This window comes from Eublepharis macularius, chromosome 11 (assembly GCF_028583425.1).
Source record: "Eublepharis macularius isolate TG4126 chromosome 11, MPM_Emac_v1.0, whole genome shotgun sequence".
NCBI classification, from domain to species: domain Eukaryota; kingdom Metazoa; phylum Chordata; class Lepidosauria; order Squamata; family Eublepharidae; genus Eublepharis; species Eublepharis macularius.
Genome location: NC_072800.1, coordinates 73,074,155 through 73,098,771, shown reverse-complemented (window position 1 = coordinate 73,098,771; position 24,617 = coordinate 73,074,155). Strand labels below are relative to the sequence as shown.

Below are 24,617 nucleotides of genomic sequence, written 5' to 3'. Positions count from 1 at the left end.
CTGGTCTGGGGGAGTGTTGGTGGTGGGGCGCCCTTCCGCGTCGGCCTTCCCGATTCCCAATTCTGTATTGGAAATGGGACTTGATCGGCAAGGTTCGGGTACCTGGGTTCAGCGCTGCCGCAGAATCACGATCAGCTAAATTGGGATTATTTTTTGGATCGTGCCCATGTCTATTCATGACATTAACCCGTTTTTCTTTTGCATCTCCTGTGAAGGCTTTTTATGATGCATTATATATCTTGTTAGAGGACTGTCTCCTAGAGGCCAGTCACATGTTGGTTACTTCTTGAGAATAACCTAGCCGAGAGTGTCTCGCTCACTCTTCAGGCAGTTAAATGTAGCTATTCCAGGTGTGGATGCAGAATTTGGCATCGCTGGAGCATATCCAGAGATATTGGAGAAATAAGTGGTGTAAGTGTTGACAGCTGTTGAAGAGCAGAGAGCTGGGGGAGCTAAGGGCACTAGGGTGCTACCAATATGATTTCTTTTTTGTTTGTTTGTTTTTGTTCTCCTATCTTCCTGATTGGCTTCAGGAGAATCGGAGTGGTTGAAAGGCAAACAGCAGAATGCTTGGCCACTGTGATGTCAACGCATCAGTTACTTTGTCCTCGAGATGGAAGCACGTGGTGAAATTGGTCGACATGCTGTCTGTTCTGATTAGAACGTGTTCGTCTAGTATTTGTGGTCTGAAGTGTAGTAGGGCTAGATAAATGGCCCAAAGCTCCAGTAGGTTGATGAGGGTCTCATCTCACTGCTGGACTAATGACCTTGCACTGGTGGATCTTCTAGTGCAGTTCCCCATCTGGAGAGACCGGTGTCTATGGAACCTGTCCCATTACTAGAATGCAGTGTTGCTTTCCTTGCAGAAGGCTAGTCATAGGTGTCCACCATACGAGGCTTTTTAAAAAAATATTATTTTATTTATTTATTTTTACTGTGAGGGGGAACTGAATGGAAAGACCTTTCTTGTTCATAATTTGTAGTTGGAAGGGTCTCAGAAGTCTGTAAGGGTCTTGTATGTAGTTGACCTCACTGGATGCTTGGAATCAGTAGACCCATCAGTTTTGCCAATGTCATCAATAAATACCTGGCCTTGATAATCCCTTGTGACTCTTCTTTGCCACTGCTTCAATTAGGAACGAACAATTGTGTGTCGTTCTAATAGGGCTTCCAGATGTTCTAGTCACTGTTTAGATTATAAAGCACTTCTCTGTAAATTGATCAGGAACTGTAAGCTTGTAGACATGCAGAGCTTAACCTGATCAGCAAGTCATCCAGGTAAGTGTGTAGATTAATGCTTTTCCTCCCTTAGCTTTACACGGAGATGATCAAATTCTTTGTGAATGCCCTCGGTGCCCTAGAGGCCAAATGGAAGTACTCTGAACTGTAGATGGAGCCCTGTTGCACAGAAATGGAGGAGTCTTTGGTGCCTGGACAAGATCGGAATGTGGAGATACGCTTCCATTAGATCTAGTACAGTAAGGTACTCCGTGGTGTAAGTTGGCCCTGAGATCCACGAACAACTGAAGCCAGGGTCTGAACCTGGGTCCTTCTGTATGCAAGGGAGGTGATCTGCCACTGTGCTATGGGCCCTGCATTAGTAGGGATTCTGTGATGGATCTCATTGTCTCCAAACTGAGATGCCTAAGTTTTATGAACTTGTTGAATATTTTAAGTCTAGTATCACCCTCCAATCTCTGTTCTTTTGGCACTGTAAAGAATATGGTGTACACTCCTTTTCCTCATGCCCTGGAGGAGTGGAGGCATGAGAAAGAAGGGATGCACTTACCTGTAACAAGAGTGCTGTCTATTTGGACTGAAGAATTCAGAGTCTCTAAAGTCACAGCAACAGTCACTATGAAACACACAGATATCTGAAAAAGTAAACTGAACTCACAAAAACACATAGCAAATAAACGTTAGTTCTTAGGGAGCCACTGGGCTTTTATCTTTTCCTACAAGGATGCAATCTGCTATTAGAGATTATCAATGGCCTCAATCCAAAGCACTTTGGTCCATATCCTTTATGCCCTAGGATAGGGTTAAACACGTTTCATGCTCCCTTCAAGGAGATGGCAGAGAGATCATGATGACCTGTTCATCAGTAGCTTAAAGGAACAATTGCAACAGAGAATTCTGGTTCTCACATAGACTAACAGTTTATAGCATTTGCTGTCTACAGAGAGTGAAATAGAGATGAGGTGCGATTTAATCTGTAGATCCTCAACAACAATAATAATGACCACTGGAACTAAGAATATATTTTCTAAAGGTTACAGCAGAGGCCCTGCCAGTAGCCAATTCAATGAAAGTTTATTCATCAAGGACTTCTTGCCCCGGGGCACCTGAGTATAAAGATGGTTGGGTTTATCTAAACCTCAGCTTTCAGCCCCAGTGGGGGCTCCAAGGTGAATACAACATTTCAAATCTGTCCATTCTAGTCACACAACAAACCCAAATGTAAGCCAGGCCTAAAGATTGCCACAGGCCTAAGGCCACAGGCAGATCTCCCAAGGAGAATGGCATGAGAATCCGGATCCCCTAGATCCCAGCCCAACACTCCAGCCATAACACCAAACTGTCTCTTGTTAAAAATGGTGTCATACAGGAAAGATTCCAGAGATAGGATGAACACAATTGCAGCAAGAACTCTCTCAGCACAGGCAATTGTAATGCTGTGGAGTCTGTTTCATGTTGGTCCAAGGATACTAAAAACTGGAGCAGTTCCACTCCAGTCCAAGGTTTACTCATGTCTACACAAGCTGGCTGAAGGCCTGCTAGGCCTTGTGCTCTTTTCTTTGTTTCTACAGAATAAAGTTACTCTGTGCTGATTAAAAGAGATTGAGAACCCTGGGGAAAGCAGGCCCCATTCCCTGGAGGAAAAAAGTGTGTACAGGCATATACATATGGAACCAACAGGGAGAAAAAACTTCACTATCTGCATAAGTTTCAGTTTCTCTTTCTTTTTTGGTATAGGTTTCCTTTCTAACTGCTTCAGAGGGCCTGCTAGGATTCCCTTTGTAAAAAATGGCCTCTTCCACAATTCTGTTTGGGGAGGGGGTGGAAGGCCTAGAAGAAGGACAAGAGGGAGGCCTGTCTCTTCCCTCAGCACTCTGACAAAAATTAGCAGTCTCCATTTATGTAATCAAGTTTAGGAAATCTGGGAATAGCATTGCAGTGCCGGACCCAATTGCTTTACTCACAAGTAGACCATCAGCAGCACTGGACCCTGGGGCCATTGGTATTTGGTGCTCTCGCTAGGTCCTGCACCTATTGATTGCTTTGGATGTGGGAAGCCACTCTGCAGCCACTTCCTGGTCTGTTGGAAAGGTTGCCAGCATTGGCAAGGCCAGAAATGGCTGCCATGGCTTTCTGAAGTAAGATAAGCTAGCTTTTTTTTAAAAAAAACCTCTCTAATGACGTTTAGGAATTCCTGAGGTACTACCACGGGTCCTGATCCCATCGCATTACTCACAAGTAGCCCTCCTTTGCCATGGGCTCTGGAGGCACAAATGATTGCTGAATCTCAGACCAGCTTGACTGCCCTGCACTGGGTCTTACACCATTTGACTGGCTTAAGGATGTGGAGAAATCCACTCCATAGCCACCTCCCAGCTGGTTGGCAATGCTGCGCTCATTTGCAAGGCCAGAAATGGCTGCCATGTTTCCTTTGCCCAGGGAGGAATAGTGCCTTTTGCGCTTCCAGTCTCTTCACGATATGAGTGGCTGCAGCTGCAGCTTCCTCGCGGGGTTGTTGCCAGGAAGCAGCAGTGGGGAGGGCCTTCCAACTCTCCTTTGGAGAGGAATCCTATTGTGATGGAAGAGCATGTTCTGCTGGTCCATGATTCTGTCTTGCCATGAAATGGCTGCCACAGCCAAAGGAAGGAAGGAGAAAGCTTCCCCTGCAAGCCTTCTAGCAGGCCTGCAGAGAGTAAGAGAATAGCAAGGAGGTAGAGTAGAAAGGAGTAAACAAGGCAAGAATCAGGTTCTGAAAAGTAGAAGTGAAGGAAGAAAAACAGTAGAAAGGCAAGGCAGCACATGGATGAAGCTGCTCTCCCTGTTGAGGCAGGAATGAAACTGAAAGAAAGGGTGACTCCCAGTGGGAAGACAGGAAGTAGAAAATTTGTTCCTGCCTCACTGACTAGAGGGTGAGAATCACCCATCAAGATGTCCTCCACCTCAGAGGGAGAACACAGAAAAAGCCCCATATCCAGTAATTACCTGCCTAACCTCTAGAGGCAATCGGTGGTCTCCAATGAAAATTTTAACAGATGGGTAAGTCCATACAGGTCCTTCAGATAATCTGGTCCCAGGCTGCACATTTCACTGTAGGTCAAAACTAAAGCTTAAATTGGAATCAGAAAGAAACTGGAAGCCAGAAAATTTTTCAGCACAGATAAAATATACTAATTGCAACATATCCCTATTAACAGCCTACAGGTTGTATTCTGTACTAACTGAAGGCTCTGAAGACTTAAAAAAGCATGTACAATGTTTTGCAGTAATTAAACCTTGTTGTTAATCATGTATGGGTAAATATGGCAAGGTATATCATCCTCTTCCAAGTCAAAAACTCTTTGAGCTACCAATGCTATCTATGTGTCTGAACAATGCAGGATCCAAAAGAATCCACATACTACAAACCTGATGTTTAAGTGGAAGTACAACTGCATCCAGTACAGGTTAAAATATCATCTTCATGGTCAGGAAGGTAGTTAAATTAGACATTTTACAGGTCATGTTTCACTATAATCTTTCATCCTGTTCAAGCTCAAGTTTTAATGGATTGAAGAGTCCCAGTTGATATTTTCCAGCCTCAAAGAACACTCTTCTTCTCTCACACACAGAAATCTCCAGTTAAGCCTAAAGAAGCTACATGAAACCACCCTGTATAATATTTACATTTGACTGCCAGGACTGATGCCACTCAAACCCTCCAAAGTTCATCAGCAGCCAGCCACCCTGCAACCAAACAGGAGAGAGAGACGGCAACACCTCCTCCATTTACCTGATGAGACCAATTATGATTTACCATGCTTATCCTAGCCATCTGGGACTCCCCTCCAAGCAAGGTGTAAATATGAAAAAAATAAATTTAAAAAGTAATGGCAAATTACTTTCAACAAAAAATGTTTCAGCGTAATAGCAATCCCCCAACACAAGGCTTTCCCCACACAAAAGCAAAGGAGCAGTCTGTATAATATACAATTCAAATACCTTTAATGGCATACACTGTAAAATATACTACACTGCAGAGTCTGAAATTTGAAAGTATAAAGCATGCCAAGTTTAACCTTAGTCGTGGATTGTTTTGTGTAGCTAGAAGTATAAGCAACTGGCAGTACCCTTCCTTTAGCTACCATCTTCTGTTAAGAGCTCAGACATTGAGCAGCTGTTCTACAGACGGCATGTTAGCTTCAAAAAGGTGGACCACAAACTCTCTTTCTACAAACAATCAGTAATGATGAATATTCTAAATTTCCTATTTGCTGTTGTTTAATTGAAGAGCCATTAATTCTTTACTGAAGAGCCATCTTTGCAGAGCCATTTTCTTTCAAGATCATTATTGCAAATGCAATCTTCTTTCGAACAGAAATGCCCCTTATGAGCATTTGGAAAGCCCACAGGGGGACACAGGAAGGAACAGTGAAAGGGCAGAGGGGGAGGGGGAGATCAAGGAGGATATCCAGCCCATCCATTTTGTTTCCAAATCTATCTATTTCCTTCTTCCCCATGCCAAAGAACAGAAACCATGATTCTCAGGCCATGCACTGTACCGTGTACCTATTCAAAACAACATTTAATTTGATTTTCACTGCTGAAATTTACAACAGCAGCTACAATGCTGCATCCCAAGTTTCTATTTCTTGGCAGTCTTATCTGCAATTGCTATTCACAATGGTCCAAAAGCATTTTAGTACCCCAAGCAAGGTTTTTTGGTGGGTTACTACTTAGAAGTTGTACACTACCAGAATTTTAAAGAAGTTACTCTGTACAACTGAACCCAACCATAATTCCTCACATTTTTACATAAGTTACAGTACATATTGTCAAAAAGAGAGTAGCAGAAAGGAAAAATTCAACATCCACCCATATATTCCTGGTCTTTCATGCAATCCAGTTTGCTAACCAGAACACATTACTGACATTTTTATACCCACCATAAAAAACTTATTAAAAATCCTGAAAGACATTAGAATTGAATCATTCTATGAACAATTTCTCCGTGAACGTAAATAACTAAAATAAGATATAAAGTTTAAACATTCAAAAACTTCTGTAGTATTTCCAACATAATATTTTCTCCCTTTTAAAAACCATGGAAGTACAGAACACAACTTTGAGGGAAAGGCCTTCCAGGCATTCACTCTGTGCATGCGCGCATGCACCCTCAAGTCACAACTGACTTATGGAGACCCCCACAATGTTTTCAAGGCAAGAGATATTCATTCGCCAGTGCCTGACTCTGCTTACCAACCCTAGCCTTCCTTGGTGGTTGCCCATCCAAATACTGGCTGAGGGCAACCCTGCCTGGCTCCCAATATCTGATGAAATCACAACAGCAATCCCAACTGTGTGATCCTTAGACGTCTGTATATGTTTTTTTAAAAATACAATTGTTAAAATCACAATATCAAATATTTAATACAATACAAATGATCAAAGGCCCAATTATTTACATCATTTATACCCTGCCGTTCTCTCTAGAGGGGAACTGAAGTGGCTTACATTGTTCTCCTCTCCCCCATTTTATCCTCATAACAACCCTGTCAGGTAGATTAGGCTGAGAGTGTGATTGGCCTGAGGTCACCCGGCAGGTTTCCATGGCAGAGTGGGGATGTGAACCTGGATCTCCTCTAGATCACATTTTTTTAAAAAAAGAAAAGAAATTGGCATTCCATCTACTGCCTTTCAATCCTCTGGGAAGCCCAAATTATAGCAATTATTGAGTGAGCTTGACTGACTGAGAGTTGATACAAGAAGAGACATCTACTATATGGATTCAAGGTCAAAAAGGTTTTTATACAAAAGAACTATTACCTTGAATACTAACTTAGAAGTTAACTGGGAGTTGATGAAGACATTTCAAACTGAGCTGAGCTCACTCAGTATCAGCCAAGAAGTGGATAATTGCATTATATAATAACAAAAACAACAACAACAACATTTGATTTATATACCACCCTTCAGGACAACTTAATGCCTACTCAGAGTGGTTTACAAAGTATGTCACTATTATTCTCGCAACAAAACACCCTGTGAGGTGGGTGGGGCTGAGAGAGCTCCAGAGAGCCATGACTAGTCCAAGGTCACCCATCTGGCTTCAAGTGGAGGAGTGGGGAACCAAACCTGGCTCTCCAGATTAGAGTCCCGTGCTCTTAACCACTAAACTGGCTATGTACTAACTGAAACTTTGAAATGGTCAAATATCAACTCAGGAAGTCAGTCATACAATATATGAAGTTCATGATGGCACAGGAATGCATGTGAGGGGTAGCAGACACCAATGTCTTCACAGGCTCTTGTAAGTAAACAAGCTTCATTCTCTTTATTAGGCATCTTCCAACCAGGCTGCCATGGGAAAAATGCTGTGCCTTAATAAAATGCATAGAATTGTACAGGCACTCCATCTTTTGCCTGGTCCAGTGAAGGAAGAGACTATGCTTAACTTCTCTGCATGTCAGCAGACAAAGCACAATCTTATTAAGATTGGTCAGATGGCTCTTTATTAGGCAGCTAAACACCACAACAGTGGAACCTAACTATTTGTTCTTGCTTGGATTCCCAGTCCCATTTTGTAGGTATTAAAATGCAGTAGTTTGCACGTGCCTTCTTATAATGTTTTATTGATACTGCTGTCAGAAAGACTTTGCCAGTGCCTTCAGTTAAACACTGTTTCAGTCCCATTAAGTCCACAAAACAGATATTTCAAGACTCAGTCTTAAGTCTGCATAACAGATGTCTGAAGTCACAGGGAAGAGTTTGCACTAGGAGACCATTTTGAGACCATCTTTTGTATTTGTATCCTGCTCTTTCTTCAATGGTACTCATTTAGGTACTTGTTTCATGTTAGTTAACTACATCAGGTTCCAGTGCAGGCACAGGAAACGGAAAGCTATAAAAAATAGAGAACAATGTATTTTTAAAGAATTAAACTTTGAAATATCATTTCCATGGAATCTGTTGATTACCATGTTAAACAAAGTTCCGTTTTGCTTGAAAGTTTGAGTTACTATCTTCAGTTCCTCCAACTTGCAAGTTTAAATATCACTGTGAACAAAACACAATCCCTACTGCAAAAGAGACAGAAAAAAACCATGATAAAAATATATTCCAAGCACCACTTACTCCGGCCATACAGCAATTATTTGTTTGATAGGTTTACTCCAAGAAGCTCTACAATTCATAGTATAAAAAGCAAAACTGTTACTTTACTTTAAAAGTCCAGTTATTTATTAGTACTTTGGAGCACAAATCCACCAATAAATTAATGTTTCATTTCCCTAGGGGCAGCCAAATGAAGGGCAAAAGATTTTGACTGGATCTCTTTAAATTTTTAAAATTATTTAAATAACTGTGGGACCCAATCTAGATCAATTACTTTGGACAATGCAGAGGATTAATCCCTTTCCCCAATTTCCAGATAGCAGCTTACAGATGCATGTGAAACAGGATGGGGGATCTATCCCTTCACCCTAATTGCCCAGATTCAAACTGATTCTCCCCCAGAAGCTGCTTTTAAATAAAAAACATCAAGGGTTCTGAACACAAATCTCTCCCACCTTGTCTTGTTGCACCTAGACATCTTTTATACTTATACATCCTATAAATAGAGGCTACAAGCATTATCTGAAGAAGTCACTTGCTAAGTGGCACATTTGAAACTTCATGTCATATATGCCTCCTGCATATCTGCCATGAATGTATATGGGTGCTGTCTCGGGTCTCTGAGAGTATGGGAAGTTCTTTATTGCTGCAATGCCAGTAGGTTATCTCGCAAATGTTTACTTTCTCTTTCTTGCTCTGCTGAGCCAGTGTCCTTGACTGCCAGCTGAAACTGGCTTGAGATGTGTTCTTCCTGAGAACCAAAGATAAGTTCATCTTTCTCACTGTCTACTCTAAAACAATGTCTCTCTCCAACCCCCCCCCCAAAGGTCCTCTGCCCAAAAGGCAGGAATATTCCCTATAATTAACACTGATAGCCCCACCTATGTCACTTCTTCCAATTTCACTGCCTGAACACCATGTACTGAATGGATCTCTAATAAAGTTACTTCAACTGGAACACCTGTGTGTTAACTGTGGAGAACTTGGGGATTTAACTGCCAGGGACTGACATTTTGGCAGAAGTCCTTTTCTCCTCTGGACCCCAAAATCCTGAAGTCGAGCTACCGGCGTGATGCTGTACGAGACCAATCAGGGGACTGCGGAACCCCCAAAGGGACAGTTACTCAACCTAGAATCGGAACAGACCTATGAAAATGGGGCGACTGGCAGAACCCTGATTGGATTAGTGCCCAGCCTCAGCATCACGGGCTGGGAGTCCAGGGTGATCCCGGAGGAGAGGATGGATTACAGGAACCGACCAGTAACCACCCCAATGGAATGGGTGCCCCAGATGCTGACCAGCCAGCAGACTCGGGAAGAGTTCCTGGAAGAATTGGGCGAATACCTTAAGTGGACTGCGGCTGGAAATAAAGGGATCCTAGGTGACCTTGTAGGACCTCAAGAGCAGACTGGCATGGAGGAGGCTCAGCGAACCCGGAAGGAGAAGATTGGACATTGGCTTTGCTCCATCAGTCTCAGGACGTTGGAGACGTTTGCCTACTATTGAGCGATAGGAGTGAACCGGGAGGAAGTATGGCCGAATCCCTATGACGCCCCAGTAGAACCTCCAAGCAAGGATGAAACTAGCATGATGGCGACAGACCCCCTAGAGACTGATTCAGAGCGGTGGCAAGCTGTACGGGGGGAGATGAATGAACTGAAAAGGGACTTGGCGCAAGTTGTGAGAGGACTGCAAGACATGATGTGCCATACGTCCATGATGGAAGTGCCTCAGGGCCCAGGGCCTGACGGAGATGGAATCGGGGGGGGGGGCGAGGTGGGCCACCCAGACCCAAGGCCCTCCTCCCCCGTACCTTCACAGAGAGGTCCGGTTAGGCCCCTGGTGAGACCATCAGGAAACCCTCAACAGAGAGGGGGACCATTGGCCTCGCTGCAGCCAGGAGCACCGGCGCTGCCAATGGGATTTCCCGTGCCTCCTCTGCCGCCAGCAGGAGGCCCGGCCATCCTGCTGCATGGAGGCGTGCCGATTGGAGCACCACTAAAACCCATACCGCTGGCTCAACCTCCCCACGCTTTGCCGCCGCTAGGGATACCAGTGGTACGAGGAGGGCCGGTTATCTCGCCACCTGGGGGGGGTACCGATGGGACTACCGCTACAACCCATGCCACCGGTGCAACCTTTCCCAGCTTTGCCACCAATAGGGGTGCCAGCCGCACCAGGAGGGGTCCCCCCCACGATAATGCCCCAGCATGGACAACGGAAATTAGAGGCCCATTTTGACAGGGACCCCGAAGAACTGGGTTATTTTATCGTACAAGCGATGGAATTTTTCTGAGTGGGGCCACACTTTTCTGAACCCCAGCTGGGTAAGCCACCTGGGATCCCGGCTGGATGGTTCAGCAGCTAAGTGGTATGTCACCCTATACGAGGTCGGGGCCCTGGAGCTTCAAAACCTCAAAACGTTTGTATGAGCACTGATGGCCCAGTTTGAAGATCTGTTAGAAAGAGAATGAGCCTGGACACAACTGAAGCGGATGCAGCAAGGGAACCGGCCAGTCTGCGAATACGCAGCAAAATTCAGGCAGTATGCAGCAAAGGCACATGACTGGTCTGAAGGAGTCAAAATTGAATTTTTCCAGGCTGGCCTGAACTCAGACTTGGTGGCCTTGATGCAAGACAATCCTGCTATCCTGTTGGGATGGATCCAACTGGCCTGCGAGGTCAAGAACCGAGACTAGGTGGTGAAGCTCATAAAAATGCAACACCAGTCAGCTGCCAAGAAAACCTCCCTGGGGCCAGGGAGGAAAGAGAAGACCACTGACCCATGCTCCCTGGACACCGAGCGAGCTACCCGCATGAGAAGGGAATTTTGTTTACAATGTGGAGTTGGTCATTTTGCCGCTGAATGTCCGGGGAGCAGGAAGGGGCGGATGGAGGGAAGTCGCTCAGAAAAACCAGCTGCTCCACAGGCCACCAAGCCACCAAAAAAAGCTCCAAGAAAAAGAAGCAAAAAGGCAACTGGCCATAGCGCTATGGAGGGGTTGAGTGAGGAACCCTCGGAAGAAGAAACTCCTAACCAGTAGGCGGTAAATGCCAGCAACCTTTCGTGAGGAGGCCCCGGTGACAGGTCCCGCTGGAGCCACCATCGCCTGAGGTGAGACCAAAAGGGGCCTTACTTTATATGCCAGTGACTACAGTTAACCTCCAGCGGGAAACCAACATCAGAGTGCGGGCCTTCATTGACTCTGGACACACTCGGGACTTGATTGCCCCAGCTCTAGTCACAGGGTTGGGAATGAACATATGTAAACTAAACTGTATTTGAACAAATCGACGGGTCCTGAATGAAAGGAGCCCCGGCCAATGTAGAAACTGAAATGGTCCCAGTGGGAATAGGGAACCATTGGGAAGCCAGAACTTTTGTAGTAACTGATGCCACCGAATTCCCATTGGTGTTAGGAATATGGTGGCTATGGGACCACAACCCATATGTGAAGTGGAAAACCAGAGAACTACGATTTGCGGGGGGGGGGGGAGTGTCAAAGTCATGTATGGAACTCAGAATGGGGACGTAGTGCACACACACACACCCGGAGACTGCGCTACTAACGCAAGGAGAAATTGAGAAAATTCCCCTGGAATAACAGGACTTGAGCCATGTGTTTGACGAGGAGGAAGCTGATGAACTTCCCTCCATAGGGCTACTGACTGTGCCATAGAGTCAATACCAGGTTAAAAGCTACCAAAAAGAAAACTTTATTCAATGAACCCAGGGGAGTGTAAGGAGTTGTGTAAATTTATTGACAAGAATCTGGCTAGAGGATTCATCCACCTGGCTAGCTCCCCTCATGCACCCCCAGTATTATTCCGCAAAAAGGATGGGGGGGGGCTAAGGCTGTGTACTGATTATAGGGCGATTAATGCTGTGTCAATGTCCAACACTTACCCCATCCCACTGATTAGAGACGTGTTGGGAGTGATGTCTCAAGGGAAAAATTTTTTCAAAGCTGGATTTACGAGACATGTACTTCCGAGTGAGAATAAAAGAGGGGGATGAATGGAAAACAGCTTTTAACACCCCTTTGGGACAACTTGAATACAAAGTCATGCCTTTCGGATTACAAGGAGCTCCGGGGGTGTTTATGAATCTAATGAAGTACTACACAAATATTTGTACAAGGGCGTGGTTGTTTATCTTGATGACATGTTGATTTATTTGAAAGATTATGAGTCCCATGTAAAACTAGTACGTCAGGTACTAAAGACTCTCTGGGATAATCACTGGCCGGTGAAATTATCTAAATGTGAATTCCATAAAGAGTTGGATTTCCCGGGATACAGAATATCGAAGCAAGGATTAAAAATGGACCCCGCGAAAATTCAAGCACTGGTGGGGTGGGGACCCTCCCCCCCCCCAACCAGGAGACAATTGCAATCGTTCCTGGGATTTGCCAACTTCTATAGACCATTCATAAAAAACTTTGCTCAAATTTCCTTACCCTTAACTGACTTGTTGAAAACCAAGGGTAAAGGAGTTCAAGGGGTGAAGCCTAGTGCTAAATTAAATTGGACTACAGAGTGCCAGAAGGCTTTTGAGCATCTAAAGATTTTATTCACTTCAGAACCAGTCCTACATCATCCCGATGAGAATTGGAAGTTCGTTGTACAGGTGGATGCTAGTGATGTGGCCATGGGAGGAGTTATCTTACAAGTAGATAAGGAGGGGAAACTGCACCCTGTGCCTATGTATCAAATTTTTTTTCTGACGCCGAACAACACTGGTTGGTGTAGGACAAAGAAGCTTCAGCAGTTCAACTGGCTTTATGTTCTTGAAGACATTGGCTGGAGGGGGCGAAAGTGCCATTTGAAATTTGGACTGATCATAAAAATTTAGAAGCGTTACACACTCCATGAAAATTAGGCGCCAAGCACCTCCAGTGGGCGAAGTTCTTTTCCAAATTTAATTTCACACTGAAGCACCTCCCTGGCAAATCTAACTTCCTAGCAGACGCCCTTTTGCGCATGCCCCAACATGAGAGCCAGAGAGAAGACATAGTAGACACAATATTCTCTCTGACCCAGTTGCAGGGGGCAGTAACCACCCAAAGCCAGGCAAAGCCAGTGAAACATAAGCCTTCAGTCATGGACTGGGAGGAGAAAGCGAAAAAGAAAGCAGAGAAGGAGGGAGATGCCTTGCCCAAAGACAAACTGCAAAAGGGAGAGGGAGGCGGATGGTACCATCACGGCAGACTATACGTACCAGCTGGTTTGAGGGGGGAGGTGCTGAAACATGATTCTAAACTGGCCAGCCACTTCGGCTATTTAAAGACATTGCATTTGGTACAAAGACAATTTTGGTGGCCAAACATCAGAAAAGACATATCTACATATCCACTTGCCAAGTGTGCCTAATGGGGAAAGTTGGGGGGGGAGGAAACACTAGGTCTCCTCCGGCCCCTGGAAACCCCCTCCCAGCCATGGTCGGTGATCTCAATGGATTTTATAACGGATCTCCCCCTTTCCAAAGGGAAGACTGTAATTCTGGCGGTAGTTGACTTATTTTCCAAGCAAGCCCATTTCATTCCATGCTCTAAAATCCCAACCGCCAAGAAATTAGCTACTCTTTTCATGCAACAGGTAGTCAGACTACACTCGTTTCCAGACAAGGTGATATCAGATCGCGGAGTCCAGTTTGTTGCCAACTTTTGGCAGGAGCTATTGAAACTGGCTGGAATTGAACAAGGGCTTAGCTCCGTCCATCATCCCAAGACCGACGGGCAAACCGAAAGGGTTAATCAAGTATCAGAACAATTTTTAAGGTGCTACATTGATTACCAACAAGACAATTGAACTGATTTTCTAAGTTTTGCCAAATATCGTTATAACAACATGGTACATAGCTCCACAGGAGCCTCCTCCTTTATGGTAGCACATGGTTATGAGGGCAAAGCAATGCCCTTGTAAAAACCCCAGGCAGCAATGCACCAGGGGACCTAAGAGAGTGGTGGTCTACATTACAGGTTCAATGGAAAACAATTAAAAAGACTCTGGAAAAAGCCAAAGAGGATTACAAAAGACAGGCTGATAAAAAAGATCAACCCCATGGAAACTACAAATAGGGGACTATGTATACGTTTCCACTAAAAATCTAAGGGGGGAGCAACCCAGCAAAAAAATGGGGTGGAAGTTTTTGGGGCCATTTTTGGTCTAAAAGATAATAAATAAAGTCACTGTAGAGGTGATTCTACCCAAGAACTTAAAAAATGTCCACCCCGTATTCCATTTCAGCCTCCTGAAGAAAGCGCCCCCTCCTGACAAATGGCATCCAGATCGAGGACCCCCACCCCCATAGTGGATGGACAACTGCACTACGAAGTGAAGGACATTCTGGACTCTAAGTGAAACGGGGGAGTGTTTTACTTAATTCGCTGGGAGAACTTTGATGAGGGACAAAGGAAGTGGGTAAAAGCCTCAGATGTAAATGCTCCCGAACTGATTTGTAAATTTCATAAGGCTTATCCAAACAAACCAGGTCCTTTGTGAAGAAGGGAGGACTTTCTTGGGGTGGGCAGTGTTTCATATATGCCTCCTGCATATCTGCCATGAATGTATATGGGTGCTGTCTTGGGTCTCTGAGAGTATGGGAAGTTCTTTATTGCTGCAATGCCAGTAGGTTATCTCGCAAATGTTTACTTTCTCTTTCTTGCTCTGCTGAGCCAGTGTCCTTGACTGCCAGCTGAAACTGGCTTGAGATGTGTTCTTCCTGAGAACCAAAGATAAGTTCATCTTTCTCACTGTCTACTCTAAAACAATGTCTCTCTCCAACCCCTGCCCCCGCCCCCCGGTAAAGGTTCTCTGCCCAAAAGGTGGGAATGTTCCCTATAATTAACACTGGTAGCCCCACCTACGTCACTTCTGCCAATTTCCACTGTCTGAACACCATGTACTGAATGGATCTCTAATATAGTTACTTCAACTGGAACACCTGTGTGTTAACTGTGGAGAACTTGGAGATTTAACTGCCAGGGATTGACACTTCACAGGATAATATTCTAAGCATATAGTATATAAACAAAAACAATATGGAGCAAGTGAAGAGTTTAGGATGGCAACTAAACACTGAGGCACATATTCTGAAGACAGTTACTGTATCTATAGATACAGACAATCTTTGACCCTATCATGGCATTCACATACAACCACCACCTGAGAGAAGAAAAACTGTTACAGCAATGATGGTTTTCATTGCTCCAACTGGGGGTACAAGGACAATGCAACACACACAAGCAAGCACAGATCCCTTGCCTCAGGCTGCAAATACTACTAGTGTTTATCCTGCCCCACCCCCACCCCCCATACATACTTTGTGCAGGGCCTCAGAAACCCCATCCCTTAACAGTTGCTACTTGTAGGTAGCGTGGGTGGGTGGAGGGAGGCATTTCTGCAGATATGCTGACATTGTATCACCACTGTTATCTCTCCCCCCTTCCCACCCGTGAGGGACACAAAGCATGCAGCCACAGCCTGTGGTGACTCATTGCTACTACTGGCCAAACACAAATGGTACTTATGGTGGTACTTATTGCACTGCAGTATCAGGGCCCCATGAAGTAGTCCCAGCAGACAGTATAGACACAGTTGCAGTGCATGACTGGTGGGGAAAGGGTGTTAGAAAGATGGAACTCAAGTGCTTGGGGGATGAATGGAGGTGGTCAGTGGTAACAAATGCCCCCCCACACACACACACAGTGCAGCGAGGAATAGTGAATGCAAGATTACTGAGCAGAGCAGCCAACATCAATAAGAGTTACTATCCCCAGTGGTTGGGTTTATTGATGGAGAACATCAGGGGCGTGGGGAACTCCTCCCGGGGTTGAGTGATACCTGTAGCTCCATACAATATTCAAAGTGGGGATCTTAGACACACTAACTGTGCTTTCCCACTCCACTATGCCTTCCTTTACCATCTTCCTTTAGAAACATAAAGCTGGAAGGTGCACCAAGGGTCATGTAGTCCAACCCCCCGCACAATGAAGGAAATTCACAGATACTCCCTCCCCACACTCTTCCAGTGACAGCTATTCTATGCCCAGAGGAAACCAGAAACCTCCAGGACCCTTGGCCAATCTGGCCTGGAGGAAAATTCATTCCTGACCCCAAAGCAATGATTGGCATTACCTTGGGCATATAAATGGCCACAAGTGTGTAGCAGTAGCTCACCCCTGGCTGCCTGCCTCTCACAATCTGCCTCAATTCATACCAAGTCACAGAATCAGCATTGCTGTCAGATGGCCATCTAGCCTCCTCCTAAAAATCTCCAAGGAAGGAGAGCCTGCCACCTCCCAAAGAAGCCTGTTTGACTGAGGAACCACTCTGTCCAGAAGTTCTTCCTAATGTTTAGTCAAAAACTCTTTTGACTTAATTTTAACCCATTGGTTCTGGCCCAACCCTCCAGAGCAACAGAAAACAACTCTGCTCCATCCTCTATGTTATAGTCTTTCAAATACTTGAAGATGCCTATCATATCACTTCTCAGTCGTCTCCTCTCCAGGCCAAACATATCCAGCTCCTTCAACCTTTCCTCATTGGACTTGGTCTCCAGACCCCATGTTTGTTGCCCTCCTTTGGATACATTCCAGCTTGTTAACATCTTTCTTCAACTGTGGTGCTCAAACTGAACACAGCACTTTAGGCAAGGTCTACTAAAGCAGAGTAAAGCCATAACATCACTTTGCATGATCTGGACACTACTATGAATACAACTCAAAATTGCATTTGCCTTTTTAGCTATCACATCACACTGCTGACTCATGTTCAGTTTATGATCTCCTAAGACCCCCTACACATGCACTTCCCCATCCTATAACCATGCCTTTGATTTTTCCTACCTAAATGCAGAACTTTACATTTATCTCTGTTGAAATTCATTGTTAGTGTTAGCCCAGTTTTCCAGTCTGTCAAGATCAAGCTGAATCTTGATTCTCTCTTCTTCCAAATTTAGTATCGTTTGCAAATTTAATGAGCATCCATTCTATACCTTTATCCAAGTCATTTATAAAGATGTTAAACACCACAAGACCCAGGACAGATCCCTGAGATACTCTATTTGACACTCCTCTCCAAGAGAATGAAGAACCATTTACAAGCACCCTTTGGGTGAGATCTGTCAACCAGTTACAAATTCACCTAACAGTGGTAGGATCCAAACCAACATTTTCCAATGTCAACAAGAATACCATGTGGAACCTTATCAAAAACCTTAATGAAATCAAGATAAACTATGTCAACTGCGTTCCCCAATCCAACAAAGTAGTAACTCTCTCAAAAAAGGAGATAAGTTTAGTCTGACATAACTTGTTCTTGAAGAACCTGTGTTGGCTCTTAGTAATCACAGAAGTATTTGTTCTAAAAAGTTTTGATGTATGAATATCAAGTTAACGGGTTTGGTAGTTGCTGGATTCTCCTTTTTTCCCTTCTTGAAGATGGGAACAACATCTGCCCGCCTCTAAACTTCTGGCACCTCACCTTTCTCCAAGAATTCTCAAAAATGATAAGACAGAGGCTCTGCAATACCATCAGCAAGTTCCTTTAGTGTCCTAGGACGCAATTCATCTGGCCCTGAAGACTTGAATTCATTTAGCTAGGTTTTTACATACCACCCGTATGCTTATCCTAGGCTGCAGCTCCCTTCTTTTCGCCATGTGTTCTCTTTTTGCCAGGTTGAGAGCAGTTTCCCTTGCAATAGAAGACTGAGGCAAAGTAGGAATTGAGCAGCTCTTTCTATCACCTGTTAAAATTCCACTTTCCTCTCCCCACAGCGGGCCTACCACTTCCTTGTTCTTTTTCTTGTTCCAAATATAGCCAAAGAACCCTTTTTTGTTGAGTTGAGCATCTCTTGCTAGCCTAAGTTGATACTGAGCTTAGCTGGCATACATTGCTAGTATGAACATCAAAACTGCTGCAGGATGGCTGTTGCGTATTCCTTTGTGGCTGCCCTGGGCTCTCTTCCCTTCCCTGAGGAAAGACTGCTGCACTTGATCACCACTCACCCTCCATCCAAACCTGAACCCTACTGAGGAGAAGGTATTGAGCACTGTATCAGAGCTGCCTCTGCTGAGCTGCAAAGGCATAAGGCTAGGATTGGTCATGTTTCCTTACCAGTATGTCTTCCCAGCAAAAAGAAACACAGCTGCAGGCAGGGATTCAAACCTACATGTATATAACTGCATTCAGAGCTCTTCCCACTCACACCATGGTCCTGCTTACAGTAAAAAATGCAGTCCCCTCCTTTGTTGTGTTCTCATGTGGGCAGTGGTCAGCTGATGTCAGGGAAGCACGGCTGCATTAGCATGCTCCAGAACTGCTTCCATCTCCAACTATCACAGGGCTATTGTTGGCTTGTTGTGATTGGTGGGTTGTAGAGTTGCTGTTATGTTCTCTGCACCTATATTTTGTTTAGTTCTCCCTGCTCTGCCAAATAATCATAGGATACTAGCTAGCAGTGCTGGCAAGTTCTTGGGGTTTTAGACAGAGCTCTGAGTCACATACCATAGAAGCTACGTGTATACAAATCCAAGCCGGATATTTGATAGTATCAAGTAATTTACTGCTACTGCATCTAGGTGGCAGGGTGTGCCCACAAAACCAGCAGGTAAATAGAAAACTAAGGGGGAAATACTTGCAAGGATCACACAGTGATTTGGCTAAAGTGGAAGACCTAGCCTATAGTCTCAAAGACAAGAATAACTGCACTGATAACATAACATTTCCTGATATTCAAAACCTGTCCCCTGCTTCTCTCTCTCCTCCATCTGTAACTGGAAAAAACAGTCATTTAACTTTCCAGGAAATGTCTGAACTTATAGCAAGAAACTGAATTTTCAGAAAGAATTCAATGCAGGATTGCAGCCATTAGCACATAAAAATAGATGTATAAATGCCTTTGATTTATACAAATAATAAAATATACATCCATGGCTAGTTTGACGAGCTGCTGCTGCACATTAAGGTATCTTAGCTTGTGCAGAAAAAAAGTGGAAAGTGGAAACTTAACCATAGTAGTTAAAAAAGGGGGGGGGGGGTTATGACTTAGGCTTGAAACTAACATTATGAGAGAGAATGTGAAAATGTTCATGTTCAGAGAAATTTCACAAAAACAATTATAACAGCAATAAGTCTGGATATGCAACTAAACATAAACTCTTCAGGAGAGTATAAAAATACAGTAAGGCTGAAATCTTATGCAAGGCCCAAATTTTCAATAAAAATTGGTTGAAGCACAGTTCTTCTTACAACAGAGGAGATCTACTAATAATCTTCCATACAGATTTATAACAGAGGCCAAAAGAACTTACCCAAGTCTAGACAGTGAATATGTGGCATGAATCACTGAACATATACAATTTCACCTAAAACAGAATGGTATTGTGCTAGGAATTTGGAAAGGAAAAGTCAACAGCTTGGAAACAATGTGCTCTGAGCTATTACACAAAACAGGAAGGAAAATGTCTGTTTGGCCCCAAGAAAATCTGAAGGAAGGAAGTGGCAGTCTGCTTCTGAAGACAGGTTAGGGAGGGAAAGATGGGGATGAAAAGAAATACACTGTCCCACAAGCATCATATATCTTATTCTACTTTGGAGGCAATGGGGGAGGGGGGAGAGACAAGGTAGGAATTACAAAGGAAGATAACAATGCAGTCTCCATATCAGAAAAGCATTCACAAAATTTGCTTGGATACAATAGCAGCCCTGCCCTTCCATCACTGCTGCTTCTGCTCAGGCCAGATTTATGATCATACCAGCACTTGTCTACAGTGCACATGCACAAAATTAATGCACATTGAGGAAGTACAAGAACCTGCAATGACAGCTTTACTGCTAGCATCGCAGCACTCTCAGAACTTCCCTAGAAAACACCAATGCTGTTGTAAGTCCTGAGGCAATACAGTTGCTAGAACCAAAGCCCCACTGGAATCTCACCGTAAAAGTTCATTTATTATGTGGCCTTTTCTTTCAGGTCTTTCATTTGCAAGAGGATAATAATACTAACTGATGGTTGTTGTGGATTTTCCGGGCTGTAACTGATCTTAGAGGGCTGATATAGAGATGAGTGAGCACATTAAAGTGCTCTGAACATTCCAAAAAGAACTATACAACTTGTTTGCGGTATTATGATTTTGAAATTTGGCAGCTATAGTAGCAAGGATGCCTACTACTATGAATTTCAGTTGAACAAAAATGGTACGAGTAAATATCACCACTTGCAAATTTCAGGAACATAACAGAAAGCAGAGAGGCCTAACCACTACTGGCGACAGAAAATTCCCTTTAAACGAAGAAACCAGCAAGTTTACTTACTTGAGTCTGGATGCTATTTTGCTATATAGCCTAAACTATATGTGGCATTGGGGGGGGGGTGCTATTCAGGTTGTGAGCAAATTCCTATCTCAAATTGTCATTTCAAAATGTCATGTTTAATATGATAGCTAATTTAGATTAAACCCACTTAGAGAGGTAAGAGTGACCTTAGGTTTGGGTGTGGGACAGACTGGATCAAATTATAGCTGCAACTTACTAGATAATTATGAAATATTGATACAATAGTTAAATTCTTTGTTCTTGAATAACTGTCCATTGTTGTGATCTCCCAGGTCTAATACTGATATTTCAAGCAATGGTATATATATATAAAAATTGCAGAATGAACTTAATCTATTATACAGAAAGTGCCAGCCACTGCTGCAGATTCCTCTATGATAATTCTGAAACATTTTTATTACCATCTTGTAGTAGCACATTACCTGCAGAGATTAAAAACGGTGCATATTTTCAGATAAAGGTAAACTAACATACCAAGAAAGTATATCTTTATACTATGGGAGGGGGCAGAGGGAAAAGGAAAAGAGGAGAGAGAAAATGGTAACAGTAATAGTTTAACAAAAATTAAAGCAGATACACTTATTTTCTACCAAAGTGCTTAATATTAAGCAGTTTTTAATTCTACCTTTTTTCTACAATTTATACTACTCTATGAGATCAGCAGCCATACATAACATAACATGGTGAAACCACACTTCTGTGAATCAGTTTCTCATAATCTGTCCTCCTTAATGCTGAAGACATAAAAATTATTGTAGAGGATTAGCAGACATAGAGCTTATCTTTGAAAGGCAAGAGATCAACAGCACCTTTATGCCGGAGATTTGCCACAGAAATCATTTCAATTGGCTATTTGTGGCCAAGGTTTAAGGGTTAACTTTCCCTAGCAATTTTGATCAGTAAACATTTGCAAGTCAAACAGGAACCTACTGCTGAGTAATCTCTATGATCGAGGATCTATTATCTAGCCTAGTCAGTGATGGTTATTCTTAATTTGTTTATAAAAGACTATATTTTCAGTAGAATTACCTAATATCTAATCAAAGGCTTTAACCAAACCCTGAGAACAGGTGTGATGATCTGTACCAAAAATTATGACAAATGAGAAGGTACCTGGAACGGCATTGTATCCCATACACCTTTTGTTTTCTGCGAGTCATGCATGCTGCAGACAAAACGGTTTGTGCTAAACAGCCTCAAATATGTTTTTCCCAATATTAAGCACAAAGGAAAAACACTGACAGGAAGCATGGTAAATAAATCCCTCCCTTGAGAATGAAAGCAGCAGACAGGAGAAGGCTGACATGCACGCTGGAGAAACCTCACACACCATTTTTTCTTCTACCTGCACAAGTTGCCATTTGCTGCAGCCGTCAGAATCCTTTTTCCCCCTGGTTGCTTTCAAGAACTAGGTATTCAGGCACCCTCTCAAGGCATCTGTTGATATGCGTTAGAAGTATGATATTCCAGTTAAGAGAATCTTTAAGAGAAAATCCATTTTCTTTCCTGTTCAGGTAAACATGTTTACAGCTCCTTCCCAGAGACTGGGTGGTTCAGACTCACATGTCATACACATGTCGTCAGCAACAAGAAAAGCCCCCTTTCTCTATCATTAACATTTTAAATAAGGTAAAAGACAGAACAGCACTTTCTTAACTTACCTTTAATAAAGCTTCAATACCACACACACACACACACACACACACACACACACACAAACATGTGGTCTAGAACAGGAAATTAACATTGCAATATCCCGTATATATCCTGCTAAAAATAAATCCACCTCTACAGAGCCGAAAACTATTAGTGTAGAGCCAGATCAACTTTGTGGGTCGGCTAAAAGGCCAATGTTTATATGTGAAATTCACACATTGTGAGCCCCCCCCCCCCGAAACTGTAATTCCTATTCAGATATTAAAACCTCGTGCAAAATGTCATGATTTCCAACCCACCACAAAACCCCTTCCCATACATAACCATACAGAGGCAGGAAATGCCATACGAAACCATAAAAAACTGCCAAGGAAGGTTACAAAACCTCCCATTTCACATCCTATGAAGTCACCAGCGAGGCCAAGATCTTCCCTGTTATTTTCCAAATTCCAACGACACCAAAGTTCTTAGTATTTATTTCCCCCTTAGGTTTCTATACAGTTTCCCCAACTCATTTTAAAGTAATCAGTATTCACCAAGAAAGGAAGAAAAAGAAGAGTCTTTAAATCTGAAAAGTAAGCGTCACTCCTTATATAGGCTGTAGCCAGCTGCTCAGAGCCAGCAACGAAAGGGGGGGGGGCAAACCGCTACCACCCATTATTATGATTATTATACAAACAGGTACCTCGAAATCGAAGACGGCGCGAGAGAGAAACTTGGCCGATTCACGATCCCTCCCCAACCCAGACAGAAAGGAAACCTTCTTTACCCCCATCGCGTTGATTGGGGAGGGGGGATATATTGTGCGTGTGTGTTTTAAAACACTTCTAACACTTCTGCCAAGATCTGGAGGTTGGCGGGGGTTGTGGGAGGAGAAACAATATGTTCAATGGCTACAGAGATAAATCAACATGCACTGCAGGCACTAAAAGAGGCGGAGGCGAAAGTAGCGAGTGGTTTGGGAAGGGGGGGAGAAGACAGTGAAGAGAGAAAAGGCAGAGGAGGGAGGAGGAGTTGGAGGAAGGGAAAGGAGGGGGGTCCCTTCCAAGGCGATCTCAGGGGTGCGCATGTGGTGCGTTTCCCTTGTAAAAAAAATCAATACACACTGCAGCAAGCAACAGTGCTTCCCATCGCTCCTTCCCCACCCCCTCGCCCCCCCTCCAAAACACGCCACACTCCGGAGAATGAGTCCCATCACAACCCCTCTACGTTCGGTGCGTGTCTGGCAACCAGGTAGTTGAGCAGTTTACACGCAGTTGCCCGAAACTAAGTCTCTTCCTCCCCCGGCAAAGAAAAAAACACGCCGCCACCACAACAGAAAAGAGCGATGAAGGGGGAAGCCAACAAGGCGGTACTTTCCCCGTGTGTGGGCGGGGGGCGCCCCTGGAGGGAGCCCCAGAGAAGTTTGGGGCGCGGGTCGGGAGGGGCGGCCCCCCCGGAAAGACCCGCCTCAGTTCAGGTAATAAGTTTGCAAGTTGGGCTGCCGAGGGAGCGGCCTCCGGGCCGAGCGGGCGCCGCCAGCCCCTTTCTTTCCCTTTCCATGAGGAGAAGTGGGGGGAGGACCGACACCCCCCCCCCCGCCAGCCGCACCCGCTGAGGCGAAGTGCGGGGAGGGCGACCGGGCTGCGGGCGGCGTGTAACGGTCCCCGGAGCTCAGTGAGGGAGGCACCGCTAGGCGGAGAAGGAGGCAGCCAGGCGGGAGGGAGAGCGAGGCGGGCAGAGCCAGGCAGGCGCCAGGTAGCGGAGCTAACGGTGCTGAGGGAGCCGCGGAGCGCCCGGGAAATTACTTTCGACTTCTCCCGTCTCTCGTCCCCCCTCCCGCCCCCTTCCTCAGGGCTCGGCCCGACCCCCGGCCCAGCCCCCGAGGCCGCCCCGGCGCCGCGCGGGCCGCTGCCCGGCCGAGCTCACTGACCGTTATTGCGCCTCGGGTTCGCCTGCTTCCTGCGCTTACACCTGGGGCCATCCGCCATGATCCTCTCGCTTGTGTCTAAATGCTCCAGTCACCTCCTCCCCCCTCCCTCCCTCCTCCCCCCTCCCCCTCGCCGCGCTCTCCCCCCCACCCCCGCCCGGACCTGGTTTACGACACTGGGTGGCTGGTTTGGGCTGCCTTTTTTTTTCTTTTCCCTCCTCCACTTTTTTTTTTACATCACCTTCCTACACCTAGTGCACTGCCGCCGGAACCTTGTTGCCAGGGGAGACGGCCGCTTTACGGCAGCAGCGGCGGCGGCGTTTGAACCGGCAAGAGGGAAAAGTTTTCCCGGTGCTTGCCGCCCTCAGGTAGAAGCCGGCGCGC

The 24,617-nt window shown here is 44.7% G+C and overlaps 1 protein-coding gene across 1 annotated transcript in view; it reads right to left on the bottom strand.

The window, feature by feature from the left end:
* ZEB1 (zinc finger E-box binding homeobox 1) overlaps positions 1–24,334 on the bottom strand; it is a 143,275-nt gene extending 118,941 nt beyond the window's left edge. Inside the window, exon 1 of the mRNA XM_054991014.1 lies at positions 24,237–24,334. Coding sequence (XP_054846989.1) covers positions 24,237–24,294 — 58 coding nt within the window. The 5' untranslated portion in view covers positions 24,295–24,334. The remainder of the gene's footprint in view (positions 1–24,236) is intronic.
* Positions 24,335–24,617: the final 283 nt, after the last annotated feature.